The sequence below is a fragment of the Nelumbo lutea genome, chromosome 1 (assembly GCF_056320005.1).
Source record: "Nelumbo lutea isolate HS-2025 chromosome 1, American lotus-T2T, whole genome shotgun sequence".
NCBI classification, from domain to species: domain Eukaryota; kingdom Viridiplantae; phylum Streptophyta; class Magnoliopsida; order Proteales; family Nelumbonaceae; genus Nelumbo; species Nelumbo lutea.
The window spans coordinates 29,309,310-29,331,182 of NC_142684.1; the positions used below are offsets into that span (position 1 = coordinate 29,309,310).

Genomic DNA, 21,873 nt, shown 5'->3' on the forward strand with positions numbered 1-21,873 from the left:
TCATGTGTCTGACCAAGAACACAACATCTTTCTTACATTGGAAACCACCATTCGTTGAGTTCTACCGCTCAGATCAGGTGATGTTCGAACATTTTACATTAGGGTTAATGCCTTGGGCAACTTCAATCCTTCAACCCAACTTGAGCCCGATATTTACCTATAATTATAGATTCTTATATATTATGTATATATATAATATAGATTCTTGTACCCTTCAAAAATCAGGCCAGATTGAATTGTCACTAGGGGTGAGCAAGAAAAACTGAAAAACTGAATCGACCAAAAAATTGATTGAAACCGAATTGAAAATTTGGTTAATCGAATCAGTCGGTTCGGTATTTTAAAAAAATCAAAGATGCCGACTTGATTTGGTTAACCAAAATAAAAAATCAACGGTTAACCGAATCGGTCGGTATATATTTATATCTATTTTATTTATATTTATGCACATTATATATATATATTATATTTTCTATACATTACAAATTAATAAATATGCATTATATATATAAATATTAATCATATGTAATATGTTATTTATTATTTAAAATATAATATTTTATACATTTTTAGTGGTTTATTATATATTTATATATTTTTATAATATATATTATAAATAATAAAAAACTGATAAATTGACGAACCAAATCGATGATTAACTGAACCGGCCAATCAGTACTGATTGGCTTCAATTCAGTTTCAATTACCGGTTTACAAAAACCGATAACCTAGATTCGGTTTCAAAAATAAACGGACGATTCGATTAATCAAACTGTGAACACCCTAATTGCCACGTAGAAGCCTGAGAAGATGACACTTAGCAGAACAGAAAGACTGCAGCGTGTCCAAAGTGTAGACGAGCCAACAAACAGTGAGGTGCCCCCCCCCCCTCCCCCGTATGCCTTGAAGGGCTATGGGCTAACATTATTGCACGTTGCAGTGCTTGGACGAAGTGGGGGCATGTGGCAAACACAACTGCCTCAAACCTTGGTTGCTAACTGCATTAGTAAATATGTATTACACTTGATAGTATCACTAAGATAAAACTATTTATAATTTATGAATAGTTTTTTAACGGTTATAAATAGACAATTTCTTAACTGTTATAAGTAGGTAATTTTCGGAGTGAAAGTAAAGAATATATATACCTTTTTTGTGCCTGTCGTATACTGCTCAGATAAGGGATAAAAAATGTCTAATTAAAATTCCAGAAAAAAAGAGGCATTGGCTCTAGTATAGATAAATTTGGTAAGTAACGTTCCAACCTAAATCCAATATAATAAATCTAGTGTCATAATCAAGTTGGGTTAGGATTGAAGATCTCATGCTTCTGGTTGGGGTTCTACCATTAGAATGTTCTGAACTGAACCTGGTGACATTGAAATCACCCACTAAACACCATGGAATGTCCTCCTCCTCATGCTGGGACTCCAACTCAGCCCAAATCCTCATTCTATCAGAGGGAGAGTTAGGACCATACACACCAGTGAGGATCCAGCTGAAATCATCTTTAATATTAGTGAACAGAACCGAGATTGAGAATTCACCTCTGTAAATCTCCAAACCTGAAATTTCATCTTCCTTTCATGCTAGAATGATACCTCTAGAGGAGGAACAACAATCCATTTTCTACCCCTTATTCCCCATATGGTTTTCATAAGTTTTCTGTTGATGACTTCTTTTTTTGAATCCTGAAGGACAATTATATCTGGATTTTCTATCTTCAATGTTTCTTTCACTAGGCTTCTTTTGAGCTTACCTTACAAACCTGTGACATTCCTCTTCATTGAGTCACTTTGACAGAGTTCTCCTTATTCATCCTTTTCCCCTTTGAGATGCCATCCATTAGACCCCACTGACTTTTTTTAGTTCTTTTTTAGGACCTTTTTTTTCTGTTCTTCTCCTTGGCCTTTCCAGATTTAGTCACCTCTTTATTAAAGATTCTCTCCTTTTCATCTTCTTTTTCTCTTCTCACAATTCTCAAAGTTCCGGCTATATTGTCAATTTCCAAATTCTGTCTCCTTCCTGCCAATGCTTTGATGGAACAGCTGTCTGAAATGGAAGGATCTGCATTGGGTGGGATGGCAACTCATTTGAACCTGAAAGAGTGGAAGGGGAGAAAAGACAGTGAGATGCAGAGGAGATTGAAGAGAAGACAGAACCGAATGGGGGGCGGGGGATCTCCCTGAGTGCGATTTATGGTTTTGGTCAGGAAAGGAAGTTGACGAATCTCTCCCTTGTCTGCGAACAGGGGGGGTCTGATTCTGAAGACATTCCGTAGCCTGGATTGATCAACTGGGTCTGCTCGAGAATCTCCACACAACCCCAACTCCCTTTGTCTGTGAACGGGTCTTTTACTCTTTTAAGAGCAAACTCATGAGGGTCTGGATCTGCTTCAGTAGCGTACAAGCTGAGGTCATCCTCTGTGTCTTCTTCTTCACTGGCAGATGGCAGGCCAGAACTCAAGGACGGAGTTGGAGCCATGAAAACTTTACCAAGATGCCGGCCCAAGCTGGGAGGAGTTTCGGGAACTGCCTGACTGAAGGAAGAAGACCCAGTTGATTGGTAAATTTATGGGAGTAGACAGAAAGGGTTGGTTCTGTCAACCTCATCTTTTAACTCATGTAATAAATTTATGTAAGTTAATTGCAATAGCTACTTCGCGAGAGAAAGGGTGAAGTAGAACTAGTAACTGAATTTAAGGAAGAAGATAACATCCTATTAAACAAAATTTTCATTCCATTAACTAACTCTTTGTCTTCAGGAATGACCATCTCATCATGATGAAACTTTTCTTCAAGAATGTAGTCAACATCATTATCAATTTCTTTGAGAACCCATTCAACACCCAAATCTAGATCTAGATCTACAATAAACTTTTCAGCTAGAGCTGATTGCTTCTCTTCTTGCACTTCATCTATAATATGGAGTTTTGATGCTTTATAGATGGTAGCTATTTCTTAGCATCTTGAATCTCTTGGCATTTTTTCTTTTATGTTTACTCACACTTTGTAGACAATCTTATTAAATTGAATGTATGAGAAAACAGATATGAAGTTAGGGGTCGGAGAGTGAGGCATCGACTAAGAGTGTCAGGGGAAGTTGAAATTAAGAAGCAAAGCAAACGCCTCATGGGTATCTCAGTAATATGGCATGTTGACCTTGCAGGATCAGGCAAGATTTGCTGAGAGAGGATCCCACAAAATGTATCATTGCATAGTGCCCGATCTTGTAGTGTTCAACAAGGCCCAATAGCTGGATCTCGCGGGATGAGAACCTCGTGAGCATATTTGAAGAGTGATTTTACAGGATCGAGCAAAGTCGGGCCTTGTGAGGCCAAGTTGAGGAAATAAAGGTAGGCTCTGCTTCCCTCATGTAAGTTAAGACCAGGAATATTCTAGAATGTGTAACCTCATGCACGTAACCCAACCTTCCCATTTCTATAAATAGGGAATATCTTAAGCTAAGGACCTTTTTCCTCTTTCCTTTATCAGCTTCTTCCTCTTCCTTCACTTCCAATCCTTGAGTTCTGAGCCTTAGTATTTTCTGGTTCAGACTCCCTTGAACCCTTAGCCTTCCACAACCATACACCTCCTAACCCTTCCAGTATTCTTCTCCTTAGTTCAAGATCAGCAGACCATCCTCATTCGGTTGGCTTACAGAATGTTAAGTTGAACTTAAAATTCTTCCAATGAGCATTGGAAATAGAAGTAGAGATTCAGATCTGAAATAGAAGAGAGAAAGAAGAAATAGAGAGGGAAAAGAATATCACTCTATTACCTGTAAGTAACTTCAAAATGAACTACTATTTCATCAAATCAACTCTTAAATTCCAATTAGAGATTTACAGTGAATCTATTTAATTTATAGACTAAACATGAAGGCTTGAATCTAACTTCACTAACTCCAATTTCAACTAGGAAACTGATGCAAGACAAATTCTAACTACTACTTTGTAGCTATGGTAACCTAATAGATAACCTATAGGGACACTCAAATAAGGAATAGCTCCCAAACAACTTCAAAAATAGTAAATTATTATTTTACTATAATAGTAATTAAGAGTTTACTATGAATAATAAATCCAAAAGTCACAGGTAGATGCATTATATCCTTCTTTCTCCTTTTGTTAATCAATCTATACAAGCTACAGTCACACATAGATGCATGCTCGCACTAACTGACTTTACCAGAATAATGGCAATTCAATGTAAGTGTTGTCCAACTACTCAGCATCTATTAGAAAAAGACTTTATGATGAACTGGGATTAGTTTCTTGTCATCTCTCTGTACTGTTGAGCGTCAAGCTTTTTTTCTATCATGCAGGATTTCAAGCTCTTGAGGAACTATATTACAACAGTTGGCTACATAGGTAAGAAGGAATTTGTCTACTTTTTTCCCAACCTTTATTTGTGTGTGCATACAAGAGCATACATTCATATGTAGTAATCTGTTTTTTTTTTCAGGTGTTTAGAAGCCTTAAATATGTTTCTAGCACTAGATAATATAAATGATTAAATTCTTCCTAGGATGATCATGGATGAAGCCATGAATTAATATAAGAGCCATATATGATAGTTTTTTTCCTTCTGGAAAAGCATTTGTTGTTTCTTTTAGAATAATATGACTGCGTTATTTTATGACAATAATGTTGATAAAATTTGTCATTATAGTTGAGGTAAAATTTCTACTTAGTTATATCTCTCCCTTTTTCTGTTAAATAAAAGAGATATTGTATCCTTTTGGTGCTCAATTGATGGACCTTTAATCCTACTCCCTGAATTTGACATGAGCTACACAATTTCTATACCAAAAATAAGAAAGACTTGAGCTTCCTGTTCAAGTTTCCTTTTGATGTTTGTCTTTTTGGCTTCTAGACAATAAGCTGATAAAAGTTATTGCTAAAAGATACAGAATGAAGGGTAAGTTCTCTAGAGGCTGAAGCAAGGCTCAAAATAACAATACACCCAATACACCGGTAGGGGCGTATCGGGCGAATCGATACCTCTTTTTTTACTTTTTTTAACTTTTTAAATTTTTTTTTTAAACCGGTTCAGGGGGCTGGAGAAGATGGAGGGGTCCCTGAACGATACGTGTCAGCCGATATGGGTTCATTCAAAGAGACATTACAATAGAGCCCAGGCCATTAAAGGCTGCCTAGGACCACCTCAGATTACAATCTCATCCAAGACTGAGAACAAAACAACAAACACAAATTCTGATTTTTAAAGTCCTCCGCTGCCAACACCCAAGACAATAACTTGCCCACAGCATTCTGCGCTATTTCGTCTGGACTTTTAGAATTACCATGGGAAATTGTTATTTCTCTCATTCCAAATAGCCCAAAGTACAGCTGCCGGAATGGTGTTCCAAACCAAATTTCCTTTCTTGCCGAGACCCTCAATTCTCCAACAGTTCAGCAGCTCCTTCACTGAATTTGGTATTATTACCCAACTAACTTCTGAGGCCTTAAGGAAATGCCCCCAGACATAAGAAGAAATTGGGCAATGGATACACAGGTGCTCAGTAGATTTTGCCAAGGTACCACACAAGCCACACGAAATATCAAAAATCTGAATGCCACGTCTCACCAGATTAACTCTGTTCAGACACTTGTCTAGAACCATTGTCCAAACCAGAAAATTTACTTTAGAGGGACTAGATGAATTCCAAATTTGTCTGGCGGGAAAGTTCACTTGACCTGAACTGACCAACTTAAGAAACATAGATTTAACAGAGAAGTAGCCATCAGCTTTCCATTTCCAGCTCCATTCGTCTTCCAGATTTAAATCAATCAACTGATTTTGAAGCAAGCCCAGCAGAGCCGCATACTCTTCAGCCTCCCAATCAAAGAGACTCCTCCTAGAAAGCGGATTCCAAATAATAGAATCACCTGATACATTAAAGTTCTCAGCTATAGAGGATTCCTGATTTACAGAGATTTGGTATAGAAGAGGGAAAACTTCTTCCAGACACACTTCTGAGCACCAAGAGTCCTTCCAAAATTTAATTCTTTCCTCATTTCCCACCTTAAATCTGATCCCTTCCTCAAATATAGGAAGGACCTTCAAAATACCTGCCCAAATGGATCTTGCCCCTCTTAAAAGAGGGCATTTGGATCTCCAATCACCCCATTCCACTCCATATTTTTCCGCAATAAGTTTTCTCCACCATGCATTTCTTTCATTAGCAAACCTCCATAACCATTTGCTAAGAAGGGCAGAATTAAGTTTCTTCAAATTCCTTATTCCCAGCCCACCAACTTCCTTTGGGAGACACACTTGTTCCCAATTTACAATATGGACCTTCTTTTCCTCCTCCCATCCCCTCCATAAGTTTCTCTGGATTTGCTCCAATCTACTTGCTATTTTGATTGGAATGGGGAAAAGGGAAAGGAAGTAGGTAGGAAGATTAGAGAGAGTGCTCTTAATCAGTGTCACTCTGCCCCCAAAAGAGAGAGATTTAGCTTTCCAAAAAGCCAAATTTCTCTCCATTCTCTCAATAACTGAAACCCAAGTCTTAGAGGAAGAGCATTTAGCCCCAAGAGGAAGCCCCAAATACTTGACCGGGAGAAAGCAATTTGGCAAGCCATCACTTCTGCACATTCTTCTAAGTTTGTTACAAGACCCACAGGGATGATCTGACTCTTACTCAAGTTAACCTTGAGTCCAGACACCACTTCAAACCCACTCAGAATTCCAAGCACCAACTCTAACTCTAACTGACTTGGGGAAGCATCAACAAAGCATAAAGTATCATCTGCAAACTGGAGGACGTTAACTTTTTCCTTTCCTGGAGAGATTGCAAAGCCCTCCCAAAACCAATTCTTTCCAGCTTTCTTGCTAAAAAGAGTAAAGATTTCCATGATACAAATGAATAGCAAGGGGGAAAGAGGGTCACCCTGCCTCAAACCTTTAGAGCTACTGAATAACCCCATCAATTGGCCATTAATTAGGATAGAAAATTTTGGGGTCCTAACATATACTCTGATCCAGTTTCTCCATTTCTGCCCAAAATTTAGTTTCTCCAACACCAGGTCCAGACAATGCCAGTTAACATGGTCATATGCTTTCTTAATATCAAGCTTACAAATTACACCCGGGTTTCCCTCTCTTCTTCTAGATTCTAACAGTCCATTGGCAATGAGAATTGAATCTACCATCTGCTGCCCGGAACAAATGCACTTTGGTTACAAGAAATAACACTACCTAGTACACCTTTCATTCTTTCTGCCAAGACTTTAGCCAGTATTTTATAAAAACTGTGCAGGAAACTGATAGGTCTGAAATCCTTAATATTTACAGCCCCCTCAATCTTTGGGATGAGAGTGATAAAAGTAGCATTCAAGCTTCTTTGCAGTGATGCATTTGTATGAAACGCCTGGAACACCTTCAACAAGTCTTTCTTCACAATATCCCAGCATTTTAAATAAAAAAGGTTTGAAAACCCATCCAGACCAGGGGATTTATCACATTCTACCTTCTTGACCGCTGCCTTGGTTTCCTCTTCTGTAAAGGGTCTCTCAATCCAGAGTTTCTGCTCTTCATTCAATTGCTTGAAAGGAAGCTCAGAAGGAAATGTCCTATGGGCCCACCTCTCCTTATAAAGATTTTTATAGAAGGATGTTGCTACTGATTTAACCTCTTAACATGATTCACCACTCCTATCCTCCCACACCAGTTTGCTGATTGAAGAAACCCTTGCACAGGCATTTGTCAATTCGTGGAAGAAGAACTTCGTATTTTTATCACCCTCCTTTAGCCAAGTGGTTTTGGCTCTTTGTCTCCACTTCATCTCTTCTTCTACAGCCAACTTGTCATATTTGATTTTTGCATTAGACCTTTTTAATCTCAATTCTTCAGTCAAGGTGCTTGCCTCTTCAGCTCTATCAATCTCAACAATGGTGCTCAATAAGGCCTTCTTTTCAGTCCCCAATTTCATTTTATTCTCCATACTCCAAATTTTTAACTTTTCCTTGATGGCATTTAACTTTTTTGCCAAAATAAAAGAACTAGAACCCTCCACCTGAAATTCATTCCACACAGATTTGATCAAGGGAATAAGCTTGTCCTCCTCAAACCATGCATTTTCAAATTTAACTGGAGCACTGATTATCTTACGATGACCACAAACAAGCTGAATAGGACTGTGGTCAGAAACCGGTCTAGGAAGAGTGATCTGCCTAAAATCAGGAAAGAAATCTTCCCAATTTGAGGAAACCAAAAACCTGTCCAGTCTTACCAGAGTCGGGTTTGCTTGATTATTAGTCCAAGTAAATCTGTTACCCTGAATTGGAACCTCCATTAGCTCCATATTATTGATAAGTACAGCAAACAAATTCATCGATCCAGTTCTTCTACCCCTTGTATTTTTCTCTTCCACCGATATAGTCACATTAAAGTCACCGCCAATGACCCAAGGATGATTCTGAGATTCTCTCACATCTGATAACTCCTCCCAGAAAGCCACCCTAAGATTTGGCTCTGTCGGTCCCTAAACATTTGTAACTTGAATATTTTTCCACCCTGTAACTCCATACTTAAAGAGATTGAGAAATTTCCAATTCTACTGGAAACAAGGCTACAAAATACAGGATCCCAAAGACTCAGAAGACCTCCGGCACTCCCAGAAGCAGCGAAAGCCTTCCACCTGTCCTGACCTTCCCCCCAAATACTTCTGTGTGCAAGTAAAGGCAAAGTGAGAGAGGGTAGCAGGACCTATGTCAGAGTTGTGGCAGATGGAATAAATGCAGAGCCAGGCCCTCAGCATCTCAAAATGTGTACTGAGCGAAACCAAGAGTTGCGGACTGAACCAGATAACCATTTTCAATGTGGCGCTAAACCGACTTTAAGCAACCCTCATCTTGGGCCTTCGAGTGAACCCATTATATTAGGAAATGAGAACTCAGGGTCGAGGGGTGGACTGATACAAGGTTCAACTAGGCCTAGGTTAGAAAAGGGGTCACATGATAACTTAAACCTCCATATGACAACTAAAGAGGGGGTTGTGAGGAGGAAGTTTATGGTGAATCCAATATCTGCAGTGTTGAGAGCGGACCTGACAAGCACTTCATCGCGGAAGAGGATGTTGGAATAACTCTACTCTTTGGTGGCTCTTTGCCTGCCCTAGCTGAAAAATCATTGGAACCTTAGAAGATCTCTAGTCTGGAAGTTTCTCCCTTGGGTGAAGCAAACTTCTCAACCATAGGCAGAGAAGATCCTTTCCTTAATCCAAGACAAAGCCAGGGTGTTCATAGATTGGTTTCTACATCTCTTCTAGACAACAAAGCTAAAAATGTTCTCATTCCCCCTAAAAGCATGACAAAGGTTGGTTTGGAGGAGGTTGCTTCCAACCAAAGCCCTCTCAATCGTACCAAAATTGGGTTTGATAATCTTTCGGTTCCTCTTGTTCCTGGTATGGTGTTTCAAGATTCTTTGTTTCCTAAATTTGTTTTGGCTAACAACCCCCCCCCCTTCCCTAATTGCTTTTGTTGTCCAACCTGTAGGTGAATCCACTTCTTATCTAGAAGCTGCCATGTCTAGTGACTCTTTGGTGGTAACTGATGATGTTGTGGCTAAAAAGTCAAAGAGAAAGAGTAAAGAGTTGCAGAAAAGAGATAATTTTGGATCAAAAGAATATTCCTAATAAGAAGGAAGGAGAGACACCAAAGAGGAGAAAGAAAAAGTTGAGTGAGGTGGAGAACCTCTCCACTTCACATTTGACCACATGTTTCTTACCCACCTCCTATCCAATTCTACTAATTTGGATTCCTAGATTAAAACAATATCTGGCTGAGTCAGGCAAAGAGGCTCAGATGTGAAGTGGATTATGAGAAAGGGTGCACAGGGAGGAATAAAAGGAAACTGGGATAATAAAGGGTAAGCCTTTTTGGGTATTGTACTTAGGTTTTCCCTATTAAGATAATCAGTTGGAATGTAAAGGGTTTGGGGAGTTCAAGGAAAAGAAGGATGATTAGGGAAGTTTTTAGGAAAGAGAAGCCAGATATTGTTTTAATCTAGGAATCCAAATTAGTAAAATTGGATAGGAGGTGGGTAAGAAATGTGTGGTCAGCACAATCTTGGGGGGCTTTAGGGGGAGTTGTTACAATTTTGGAAGGATGAGGAGATGGAGTGTATAGAAGAACTTACTAAAAACTTTACAGTTGCAATTAAATTAAGTAGGAAAGCAGATGAATTGGAATGGGCCTTAACTAATGTCTCTGGACAAAACTCCTATAGGGAAAGGGAAGAGTTGTGGGAGGAGTTAGCAGCTATAAGGGGTCTTTGGGAGGGTTCTCAGTATGTGGGGGGGGGGGGGGGTTTAATGTTATCAGATATGTAAATGAAACAAATAACCCCAATGATAGGATTACCTCCAACATGAGAAAATTTAACCTATTTGAGGCTTCCTTTGAGTTGAGAGAGTTGCTTATGTTGCAAGCAAATCTTACTTGGTCCAATTTCCAAGAGGATCCCCTTTGTTGTAAGCTGGATAGATTCTATTCTCTTCAGATTAAGAAATTGCTTGGAGGGGATTGGTAGTGAGGACCCTCCCTAGGCCTACCTAAATCATTGTCCAATTAGACTTTCCCAAGAAAGAGTAGGAGCGGAACCTTGCCCGTTTAGGTTTAAAATATGTGGCTGCTTCATCTTGAATTTATAAAGAAAGTGAAAGAGTGGTGGGAAGAAGAACAAGTGGTTTTAAGGTTGAAAGGCTATAGGTTCTACAAAAGCTACAATCCTTGAAATCTAGGATCAAAGCTTGGAATAAAGAAGAATTTGGAAGAGTGGAAGAAATAAAGGAGTGGATTGCCACAAGGATTCAAGAAATTGGTGTAGGTGAAGTATAAAGAAGATTGAAGGAAGAGAAATGAATTTTTTTCACACTTTGGCAAATGGATTTTTCTTTTTGGCAATAAATTTTTCTTTATTTATCTTCAAAAAAAAAAAGAAAAATGAAGAATCTTGTGGAAAGATTGGAGTGGAATGGGGAACTGCTTACAAGGGAAGAGGATATAGCAAGAGCCTTTGTAAATCATTTTAAAGCCATCTATGACAGATCGAGTAGAGTAAGGGAGAACCATCTTGATTTTGATTGACAAGTAGGGAGTAGGGGGAGTTGTTGGATACTTTAGAAAGTAATTGAGTTCTAACCGCCTAAGAAGTAAAAGATGTAGTGTTTTTGGTGGAAAGATTTAAAGCCCCAGGCTCAAATGGATTCATGATGGATTTTTACCAAGATTGTTGGGATATCATAGGTGGTGACTTAGTGGAGGTATTCTAAGAGTTCTTTGAGAAAGACAAAATATATTTGGGTGCAAATGTTACCTTTATATCCTTGGTTCCCAAGAAGGTGGATGCAATTTAGCCTAAGGATTTTAGGCCCATAAGTTTAATTGGGAGTATCTATAAGGTCATTTCTAAGGTTTTAGCCTTGAGAATAAAAAAAGTACTCCCCAACCTAATTTCACCAAATCAAGGAGAGTTTGTGTTTGGGAGGCCAATTGTTAATCAAATCTTAATTGCCAATGAGTGTGTGTGTGGACTATAGCAAAAGGAAAAAGGAGAGAAGGGGCTTATTTATGAATTTGACCTGGAAGAGGCTTACGATTTGGTGGGTTGGGACTTTTTGCTTGAAGTTTTGAAAAGTAGTGGTTTTTAAGAAAGGTGGTGTAGGTGGGTCAAGGGTTGTGTTTCTACTTGTTGCTTCTCTATTTTGGTAAATGGCGTAGTTAGGGATTTTTTTTCCCTGCTAAAAGAGGCCTTAGACAAAAAGACCCTCTTTCCCCTTCTTATTCACCCTAATAGTGGATGTTTTGAGTGTCTTGATTACTAGGGCTGACTTTGAATATAATTCGAGGTTGGAGAATGGGGAGGCAAGTATTTGTCACTCACAATTCATAGGTGATGTAATGCTATTTTGTGAAGGGGAACCAAAGGAGATCTAAAATCCTTGGTGGCACAATTTGAGAGGGTTTCAAACCTGAGAGTGAATTGGAATAAAAGTTGTGTAGTAGGTGTAAATAGGCAAGTAGATGAGGTGTCTTCATTGGCTAGAACTCTAGGTTGTGAGTTAAGTGAGTGGCCCCTAAATTACTTAGGTTTACCGTTGGGGGAAAATCCTAGGTTAGAGGCTTTTTGGTACCCAATGTTGGACATATTCACAAGGAGGTTAGTAGAGTGGAAGAGGAATTATATTTCACTAAGGAGTAGAATCACGATCACCTGAATCAAGTCTACACTTGCAAATTTTCCAGTGTACTTATCTACTTTCAAGTTGCCTATTAAAGTTGTGAACCAAATTGAAAAGATCATGAGAGATTTTCTTTGGGATCCAAACAACTCAAAAAAGGTTCACTTGGTAAAATGGAAGAAACTTAGCATTGCTAGGAAAATGGTTGTGGAGATTCCCCCAAGAGTAGGAAAGTTTGTAGCACATAGTGATAGTAAATATCCATGGAATGGCATCTCATGGATGGCATGTTGGTCTTGACCCGGTTTCTCGTTCTTCTCTATGGAAAGACATTATTGGAGTTACCTATTTTTTCTCCTTTCATTAGGTGTGATGTTTGCACGGGTAATAAAATTCTTTTTTGGGAGGACATTTGGGTTGGGGACACTCCTTTTTAAGGACAAATTCTCGATTATCATTCCCTTTCTTTGAACAAATTCAAAACTATTTCTTGTGTTCATGTTAGTGGGGATTCTTGGGATTTGGACTTGAGAAGAGCTTTGAGGGACTCGGGAATGCACATTGCAGATGAACTGTTCTCTCTTTTAAAGTCATTGTTTTTGGATCAGTCGTTTTGATAGTAGAATTTGATAGTCCAATGGATGTTCTAAAACTCGAAACCGCCATCGCCACTGTTCTCTTTCTCTCTCCCTTCTTTTCTTTTTTTGATAAACTTCTCTCTCCCTTCTTCTTCTTTGGTCTTTTGTGTCTCACCTTATTGTCTGTCCTCACAGTAACCTGTGAGTTGTGGGTCATCTCTCCTTCTCTCCCTCCTCTTTCTCCTCCTCCTTCTCCTCCTTTTTCCATTCCGTTATTGTGTCTCCACTGTCAAATGCCTTGTTTAACCACCCAAGCTTGTGATATCCATGCCAAGTGAAGGTTAGCGGTTACCCTGGGCTTCTGTGTCTCACTCGTTACAGTGTAAAGAGGCTACTCTTTCCATTCGTAGAGGCTAGCTTGGGTATCTCACTAAAGGTGTCTTGCACTGTAACTAGAGATTGATAAGAATGGCGTTCGAAGGACATGAAGGTTTCTCACCAGCCAGTAAGTGGAGAGAAGTGTTGAGAATAGAACGAAAGGAACTGTTGCTGGAGGAGACTTTTTACCAAAAGGAGCATACGATTAAGATCAAAGAAGGAAAGAAAGGAACAGTTCTGTTAGTGGGAGATGTCGTTCCGTGGTTTTAGAGTTTCCTAGATGGTGCCGCTGGCCAGGTGAGTTGGAGTGAAAGGTTGAAAGGTACCCTAAGGTAGGCAAGGAGAGAAGGAAGAACTCTAGTGGTTGGTTTGTTAACTTGGAAGAGACAGATATTAGTTATCCCTGAAGGTGTTTGGCGGCAGGGATGGACAACGGTGGCTAATGCTCTACACAGGAGATTAGTCAGTAAGGAATCAAAGGTAGTGAAGGTACAAACAGAGAGAGTAGTTGGCGGTCAGAGTAATAAAGAAGAGATGACAAAAATAAGAAAGAGACTAGAGAGACAGGGCTTAGAAGACATAGTGGGAACCCAAGGAAAGCCAACTGTGGCGTTTACTATCCCAGAACCAAGAGTTGCATTGGATGGGGAGAAAGGAAACTCGGAAAAGAAATACATTTTATCTGCGAGGGAGGAGGTGAAGGACTGGATGGGGCTGCTAGAAGAGGTGACAACAAAACTTGTGAAGGTCCTGTAAGAATTGAAAACTTGTGTCCTCTTTCAAATGAGGTTGTTGTTGTAGATGGAAGCTTTAAACTGAAGCTGCTGGGTTTACCCTTTCATCTCTGGCAAAAATCAACCTTGGAGAATCCGGTGCAGGCAATGAGCGGTGTTCTTCTGTCATATAAGACCACAGATTTGATGGCAGCACACTTGAGAGTTGCTGGAATGAAGCCTCAGGAAGTTCCAAGGGTAATACAAATATGTGTAGAAGGCTATTGGTATAAACTCTGGGTGAGTTCGGAAGTTGAAATGTTGCAGTGGCTGGGGAGGTCAAAGCTTGAGGGACATGATGACATGGCAAGGTGGGTTACAGTTGGCAGGTCCGAGCAAAGGAAGTCTGGGCATGTGGCAGCCGCTGGAGTAAAGGTTTCTCTGATTGAGGAAGCTGAAAAGTCGAAGGCCAAAAGCAAAGAGGCATTTGTGGAAAAGTTTTCAAATTTTTTTGAAAACCAAAACAACTCTACCGCTGTTTTGTCCTATGCGAACTTGGTCAAAGGGGTAACCAGGTCAGACCAGGAAGGGGGGTTCGGCTCAAGACTAAGTTCGAGCTACGCACCACACTCTCTGATCCAACTGGTCCATTTCCAGGTCGAGCGGTTCTCACCGAACTTAAGGGCCACAATCAGCTTTTGGACTCATGTGACCACTTAAGTGGTCATGTGAGACGAATCTCTACTCAGCCATTGATAGACATGAATATTGGTCTATCTTCTTCTTCACGTGGCTCGACCCCTGGGAACTGAATTTTTTCTTCAAGCAACCAGAGCTTATCAAGTGGGAGATGTAAGGGAGGCAAGAAGTTAACATTCTCCATCTTTCTAGCCTGATCAGAAGAATGAAGCAATGACTAACCTTCTGTCATAGTTGTTGGATCAATGGACTGAAAATAGAATAAATACAAATAAGGAGATAGTAAATATGTTAAGCATCAATTGGGGTGGGGAGGAATAAGGAGATATTCCTTTCCCAAGTAGTGATCAATATGATAAAGCTATGATTCATCAAATAAATGACCATTTGAAAAGCTCTCAGCTTGATTGGCACTTCTTAAGCCAATAGGATCATTGTTTGACATTTGTGGAGGTGCATGCTGACTAGATGTTTAAATTGCTTTGAGTTTATTTTCAAAATATTTTCACATTGACAACTATATGAGATCTCAGAAAATCAATCGGATTTTTCAAAGTTTAATCTGCCACATCATTTTTGTGATTAAAGAAATGTTAATTTGATGTTTACCAAACCTTCCTCTCACAAATCCATAAGCTAATTATTGCAAGAATGCATTTCTAGAAGAAATGGCTTGCCAAATGCATTTAAAGAGCATTTCCAATTTTTTCCTCGTGTGGCAAGTTGGTAAAATGCATTTAAGAGTCCTGATTAATACTTTATCTTTTATGTGATCAATATGTGGCTAATATATCCTTCAACCCTCGTGTTAAGGGAGTTGGCAATGGTGGCTACATTTAAAGTACCAAACTTAAGCAATGTAAGGCACTTGAATAAACTAATATAATTCTAATAGAATTGAAGTCTAAACCAAAAAAAAAAAAAAGAAAATACTTATTTTTCCTTTTTTATTACATGTTCCATTATCCTCCTAAAAGTACAACCTACTATCTTTCTCATGCACAACCTAATCAACCACACCATTTTTCTATTAAAATGATATCATAGAAATCAAATATAGCGAAATAGAACTTGATAGTTTGAACATAGATGGTTGATGAAAATTTTCATAAAAATAGAAAGGGGATGATTCATTAAAAACTCAAGCAAAAGTGTTGTGCTAATGAGCACAACTATTTTTTTATTGTCTGCAATAGCAAACAATATTAGAAGCACCCGATTAGGTAGGCCCAATTGGAAATTATTTCTTACCACTTAGGCTCAGTTTGGAAGGAGTACAAATGCAAATTTGTAGAGTGTAAAACCTTGTAAGGCCCAATTAGAAATTATTTGTTACCACTTAGGCTCAATTTGGAAGGAGTATAAATGCAAATTTGTAGAGTGTAAAACCTTGTATTTTGTATTATTTTGTATGTATTTGCACACTATAAATTTGCATTTGTACTCCTTCCAAACTGAGCCTTAACAACAAATTTGGGAACACAATTTGTTTAGCAACAAAAGTAAAAATAAACATTCAGCATTTGCAAGAAAAAAGAAAAACATCTATTTCACAACAAAAATAAATTAGAATAACGAAAGAAAATGTTTTATTTTGGATGTTGATCCTAAGAGAAATGAGTAAAGGTCAATCAACAATATGTAGATAATGTTTCAAAAAGTGAACCCAATTGTTGTAATAGGTATGTACAATTCACCCAGACCCTCAAAGAATACTTAGACACCAAGAGTAACACCACAAAAGCACTTACGAGCAGCTTGAAATCAACCCCCACGCTGTGATGAACTTGTGGCACATCGCCACCTTTGTGATGAAACCTCAACACACTAAGCAAAACCATGATAAACCCACAGTCCAGCAGGTACGGCCAAACCGAAATAAACCTCAAAAAGACATGTCCAAGAGACCCAAGCACACCTAAACGTGCGATGAAGCCACACCCGCTACGACGTGCGATGAATTCACAACCCGTGAGCCCACTCTTGATAATGGGTTAGAAAGGACAATAGGCCAAGCCTACAGCGAGGCCCACGTGTGCCCGGACACACGTGGACCCATGATAGCAAAGGACTTTGTGGGCCGTCACATGGAACTGACGAAGTATTGGTGGGTGCCGAACCCAACCAAAGATAAATATTCTTGCTCTGGGTTATTAATTTGCAGATAGTGATGAGCAAGGTCATTCTCCACAGGGATTGGGTGGATTTATTTCCAAGTAGATGGATTAAGGGGGGTTGTAAAGCTAACGAAAATAAGAAAATAGCAGAAAATAACAGAAAACAAAGATTAAATTGATGGGAGATGGCTTCTGGTTGAAGGGACAAGTTCAGCTTTGATTCGTAGCATTGATCCTTGATGCAAAGATAGATTCCTATGTTTATGAATAAATTGGTTATAGCTATTAACAAGCTCTAACAGCCAACTTCTACTCATATTATTCAACAACCAAAACAAGCTCTTTGATTGCTTCCCTTATTAATAGGCAGTCCTAAACAAGCTCTTAGGATTTAACCTATTAATAGCATTAAGAGGGGAGAGACCCAATTCTGGTCAGCGATCTCACAATCTTGGATCGTTTAAACCAGATCATATATTTTCCTAACATAGATCAAAAACTTTTTTGCAATCAATTTATGTTAGTTGCCATCATGATTGAACCTACCAATCATATTCGAAACTGGAGGTTCAATCGGCCATAGATTATTTCCATTGAATGAGCAAGGGGCCCTTCTCGCTTAATCAACAAAAATAATCATCACAGTTAATTAGCAGAAAACATATGAATACCCATAAACAATGAACTAAAATAAAAAAAAATCAATTAGATCTCACAATATTATAGAATCAAGGCTTCCCTAACCCTTCAACCAGAAATAAAAACTTACAGACACTTCATGATGAAGACGCAGCTTCTAGATGAGAAAGGGGGGCGAACTCTTGCTTCTTCCTCCTTGGTTGCTGATTTCCCTCTCTGAAGACTGAAGCTCTCTTGGAGGAATTGATGCCTTGGGTGCTGGTCCGCCCCCCTTTATATAGATTTGGGGAGAGGGCTGCTCTCCAACTCCCTTAATGAGATTATCCTCAAACTGGAAAGTCCTAGTCTAATTTGAACTTATCCTATCTAACTCTTATCTCTTATCTTTATAGGATTACAATTTGAGAATTTAAATCTGGTAAAACTCTTTTATTGAGATTACATTCAACTTTTATTCTAATGGGACTCTTGGATCTTAAATTCGAACTGAGCTTCTTTAACAATTCGGGCTTGTTTTAAGACTCTGCGCGAAATGGGCTTCAGCTTGTGAAATGGGCCTTACTACGGAATTGCTCTAACTTTGGGCCCGAATTCGTCTTCGATGCAGACCGATTCTACCAAAACCCAAAACATAAAAGTTGTGGGCCTTTTCCTTATCTTTCCAGTGCTTCTTGAAATATCTAAATCGGAGTCCGAAATTGAGAGTTAGGCCCATATCACTGATCGGTGCCGAAACTGTACAAAAACATCCAATTAGCCTTGTTTTCTTCCAATCGCCTTCTTGCTTGTGCTGAATTGAAATACAAGAGTAATGAGTCCAATTAGGTACCAATTAAGTGTAAAATACTGAATATTGAGGGATAAACATATGACAAATTTTATTCTTATCAAGTATCGACCGCAAAACGGTGATGCCACCGTTGTCACATAGGATTAGTTATGACACACAAAAAGGTAGTAGCACACGTGAGTAATGAGGGATCTCGAGGATAAAAAAATCCAATCCTTGAGAAGAACCTCATGAGACATGTGGGAATACCCCAATAGCACATCCAATAATTAATAGTGAATCAAATATTCCCTTCCCCGATATGGAGTGAATATCCTCATCTACTACCTTTTAAGATCTCGGGACCTCTCCATAAATAATGGTTCTCCTCACATTTGAACAAATCCAATCCCAAGCTATCTATTTCCTAGCATCCCTAGAGCACACCCCAAGTTTTCCCTATCTATCCTACATCATCAGCCTAAGAAGTCTTTCCCTTCCCTGTTCACGAGATTCTTCTCTATCTTTCAAAGAGACTGCTCTCTACCCCAGCCTTACTCTGCCTATAGTAAAATCTCTAGTTAATCTTTGATCATGGAGAATGGCCTCAAGAAGAATCAACCTCACCACTATCCCGGAGGATCAAAGCAACACTCAAGAAAATGCCAACCCTAGTGCTAAAAACCAGCCCGAAATGCAAATGCCCATCCAAGTTGATATTGAGATCTTGTAAAACAAGGTCTATGGGTTTGAGGAACTTTTTGAAGAATGGTTCAGGAAACTAGAAGAGAGCTAGGAGGAGACAAGGAGCACTCTCTAGATCCTACTCAACCATTTGGCTCAAGCTGAATAGACCCCTGCCGCTACTATCCCTAGCGTTCCAGATTCCAACCCCAACCCTAGTCACAATGCCTCTAACCTTACACCCTAGTCGCAAAACAACCCAACAGGGCGAATCCAACCCCAACTCAAGCAAGTCACCAGACCACCCACCAATTTCACACCTTCCCCCACATTGACCCAATAATAGAGACTCCTTTCAGCTAGGATGAGCTAAGGGAATACGTCCAAGGGCTGGTAGTCGAAAGCCACAACCGGGTCTAGGATTCGGCTATCTTGCAAAAGTCCTACTTTGATCACATCCTATACAAGCCCTACCTTGTTGGGTACACCCCTCCCTAGTAATGGCCTCAGTACAACGGACAGAGAGGTAGCCCGCAAGAGCACATCAACAAGTTCGAAGACATCCTCGACTCCTTCGCTCTCGACGAGGACCTCAAATTACAAGAGTTTTTGAGGTCCTTGACCAGCCCAACGTACACATGGTTCGTAAGCCTAACCCTGGGAGCATCGGTTCATGGGGCAAGGATGAACTAGCCACGAAGTTCTTATCCAAATGGTTCACCTTAGAAAGGAAATTGACAATGGCTACCTATGGATCATAGAGCAAGGACCAAGAGAGGACCTTCTAGCATATGTCATGCAATTCCAGAAACTTACACACTCTGTCTTCAATAAGCATGCCATCAAAAGAAGTTTTGTCAAGCAGTGCACTTAGGGTATGTGCCCTACCTATAGAATCAGCATAAAAAACATCAAAGTCAAAACCTTTAGCCAACTCTGGAGGTACGCGGAGAGAACAACGCTAATTGTCAAAGACACCTCCCCGTACAACAAAAATGAGGCATACACAATTGATAGGAGACCCAATTATACTTAGACCTTGCCCTGTCCTTGAGCAAGACAAAATTCAAGCAAAAACAAGCAAACTATCCTACAAAACTTTAAACTCAACTTTCCTTCATCTTTTTCCACAAATATTCTAGGTTAACTATTGCAAACTGTTAAATCAACACGACCAAGTTATACTTAACTCATCTATCAGCCAATCCCTTTTTCTTTACTACTACAAATCAAGTTGTAAACTAGGGAAAACATTTTTACTTACCTCTATTCTTTTTCTCCTTTATCTTTTTATCAGGAGTGAGTGCATTTTATGCTCTATCTCACTTTAGGATTACTTGGGCATTAGGTGCATTTTATTCTCCATCCTAATCTTGAATTTCTTGCTAGTAGGTGCATTTTATGCTCCATCCTACTTTTGAATTGCTTGGCTAGTAGATGCATTTTATGCTCCGTCCTACTAAGTCACACCAATTGCATGGTAAAAGTATTTACCTTATTTACTTAAACCTAGATTTAGGATTAGTTTAAAAGGGGATGGTTTCAAATGAGTCGTGTACTCCCTAATCATATCTTTTTACTATGTTCACAAGGAGAAAGAAAAGTTATAGAACAGAGAGATAAAGAATGAAGGAAAGGAATAGAAACAACTTTGGAATACAGGGAACTCTAGGAAAAACAACAACACTAGAACCTTATAGAGAAACCAACGAAACGCAAAAGGAAAACCAAAGCCGTTGCCTCCCCCTGATTTTATAGAGATACTACTCGACATGTACAAAACACCAAACGGCACCAGAGAAGATGACAAGATGTATGTGCAATACCAGAAACGATGCATAGCAAAAAAGTAACCATGGACAATTACTTCAATACCGGAGAAGATGACACGTAAGTAGCCACTACTAGACCGTATCGGATGTCAAGTTCGCCCCACACGTGCTATTTACTCGCAATGATTTTGGGAACAATAATCGAATGACCACTACCAACAAGTGTCACGTGGTCGTCCCTGAAATTCCCCAAAGTCACTATCAATTACGGAACACTGATAGGAAACTAAATAGCCTATTCTCAACAAGAGACAAACACAAAACCTATTTGTCTGTCACAAGAAGGTTACTACTCACACCACCCATTCCTCCCTTGTAGGGATTATAGTTTGAGAGGGATTGATGACATAATCATTGTACCCAAATCGGCTAGAGAGGCCGAAGCACACAAAAAAAGGAGGGCAACAATATATAGCTAGACTGGCAAACTAAAAAGAACACTACTCAATCTACAACTCATGCCACCACACCATTGGTGTCACTTGGCTATGATCGATTAACGTAGAACTAAGCTACCTACAATCAATTCTCAAGAATACATGATAATGTAAAAGACAGTAAATCAAATACACTAGAATGTAGTAAAACTCATTGAATTCGCCTAGAATTAATTAACATGATTACAAACACAAAATACAGATTTCATAAAGAGGCTCATACATCCCTCATTGCCTCTATACTATCAAGCAGAGGCCTCCGAGCTTCAAACCTTGTCAGTTCGCCCACCTCTGCTACGTAGTCCACCACTAGCTGGCGCTGGCGATTGCATTCCACCTCAAGGTCCATGAGCCTCTTAGCAACTTCAGCCATCTTTGCTTCAACTGCCTCAAGACAACAGTGCATGTCCATCAAAGACCAACCATAAACCAATGGCGACTCTCCAAGACCGGCTTTCCAAAATACATGTGCCAAAAGAATAATGCGTTCTTCAATATATTTGACGTGAAAGACCATGGCAGCAAAACTCTGACAAGTCCTCAACCACTGTGCGAGGACAGAGCAAGACATTTGGTCGAAAGGGAGATTCATAATTTTGGACATCACCGTCGCAAGGGTGTTTAGCATTGGAGCAACGACAATGGAGGGAAGTTTGAAGGGTGGAAACCAACCACCTCGAATGATTGCCCCTGCAAGTTTCACCACTACCCCTATCACCATAAACATGTCACCATCATGCTGTTAGACAGTTTTGTATGTCCTTAGCTTCAATCAAAATGATGTACTTTATGAATTTATTGTAAATGAATAAAAGTGTATATTTGATTCATATTC

The 21,873-nt window shown here is 39.4% G+C and overlaps 1 protein-coding gene and 1 long non-coding RNA gene across 2 annotated transcripts; one reads left to right on the plus strand and one right to left on the minus strand.

Annotated features, from left to right (window-relative positions):
* Nucleotides 1-1,304: 1,304 nt before the first annotated feature.
* Nucleotides 1,305-4,698, plus strand: LOC148874119 (uncharacterized). The gene is made up of 4 exons (XR_016094980.1): nt 1,305-2,592; nt 3,169-3,355; nt 4,327-4,372; nt 4,467-4,698. It is a non-coding gene; the product is annotated as an uncharacterized LOC148874119 (long non-coding RNA).
* Nucleotides 4,699-7,644: 2,946 nt separating this feature from the next.
* LOC148874120 (uncharacterized) lies at nt 7,645-13,038 on the minus strand. The gene is made up of 3 exons (XM_088957465.1): nt 12,946-13,038; nt 8,592-8,717; nt 7,645-8,493 (listed from the first exon to the last, which is right to left on the minus strand). The coding sequence occupies exons 1-3, from the start codon at nt 13,036-13,038 to the stop codon at nt 7,645-7,647; spliced, it is 1,068 nt and encodes a 355-aa protein (XP_088813591.1).
* Between the last annotated feature and the right edge of the window lie 8,835 nt (nt 13,039-21,873).

What these genes read in the sequence shown, in the direction of transcription:
- LOC148874120 (XM_088957465.1), bottom strand. Translation starts at nt 13,038, where the DNA reads ATGGAAAAAGGAGGAGAAGGAGGAGGAGAAAGAGGAGGGAGAGAAGGA. An exon ending in CTGTGAGGACAGACAATAAG is followed by an intron (nt 8,718 to 12,945) that starts GTGAGACACAAA and finishes ACTCTGACATAG; the next exon opens with GTCCTGCTACCCTCTCTCAC. An exon ending in TTCTGAGTCTTTGGGATCCT is followed by an intron (nt 8,494 to 8,591) that starts GTATTTTGTAGC and finishes ACAAATGTTTAG; the next exon opens with GGACCGACAGAGCCAAATCT.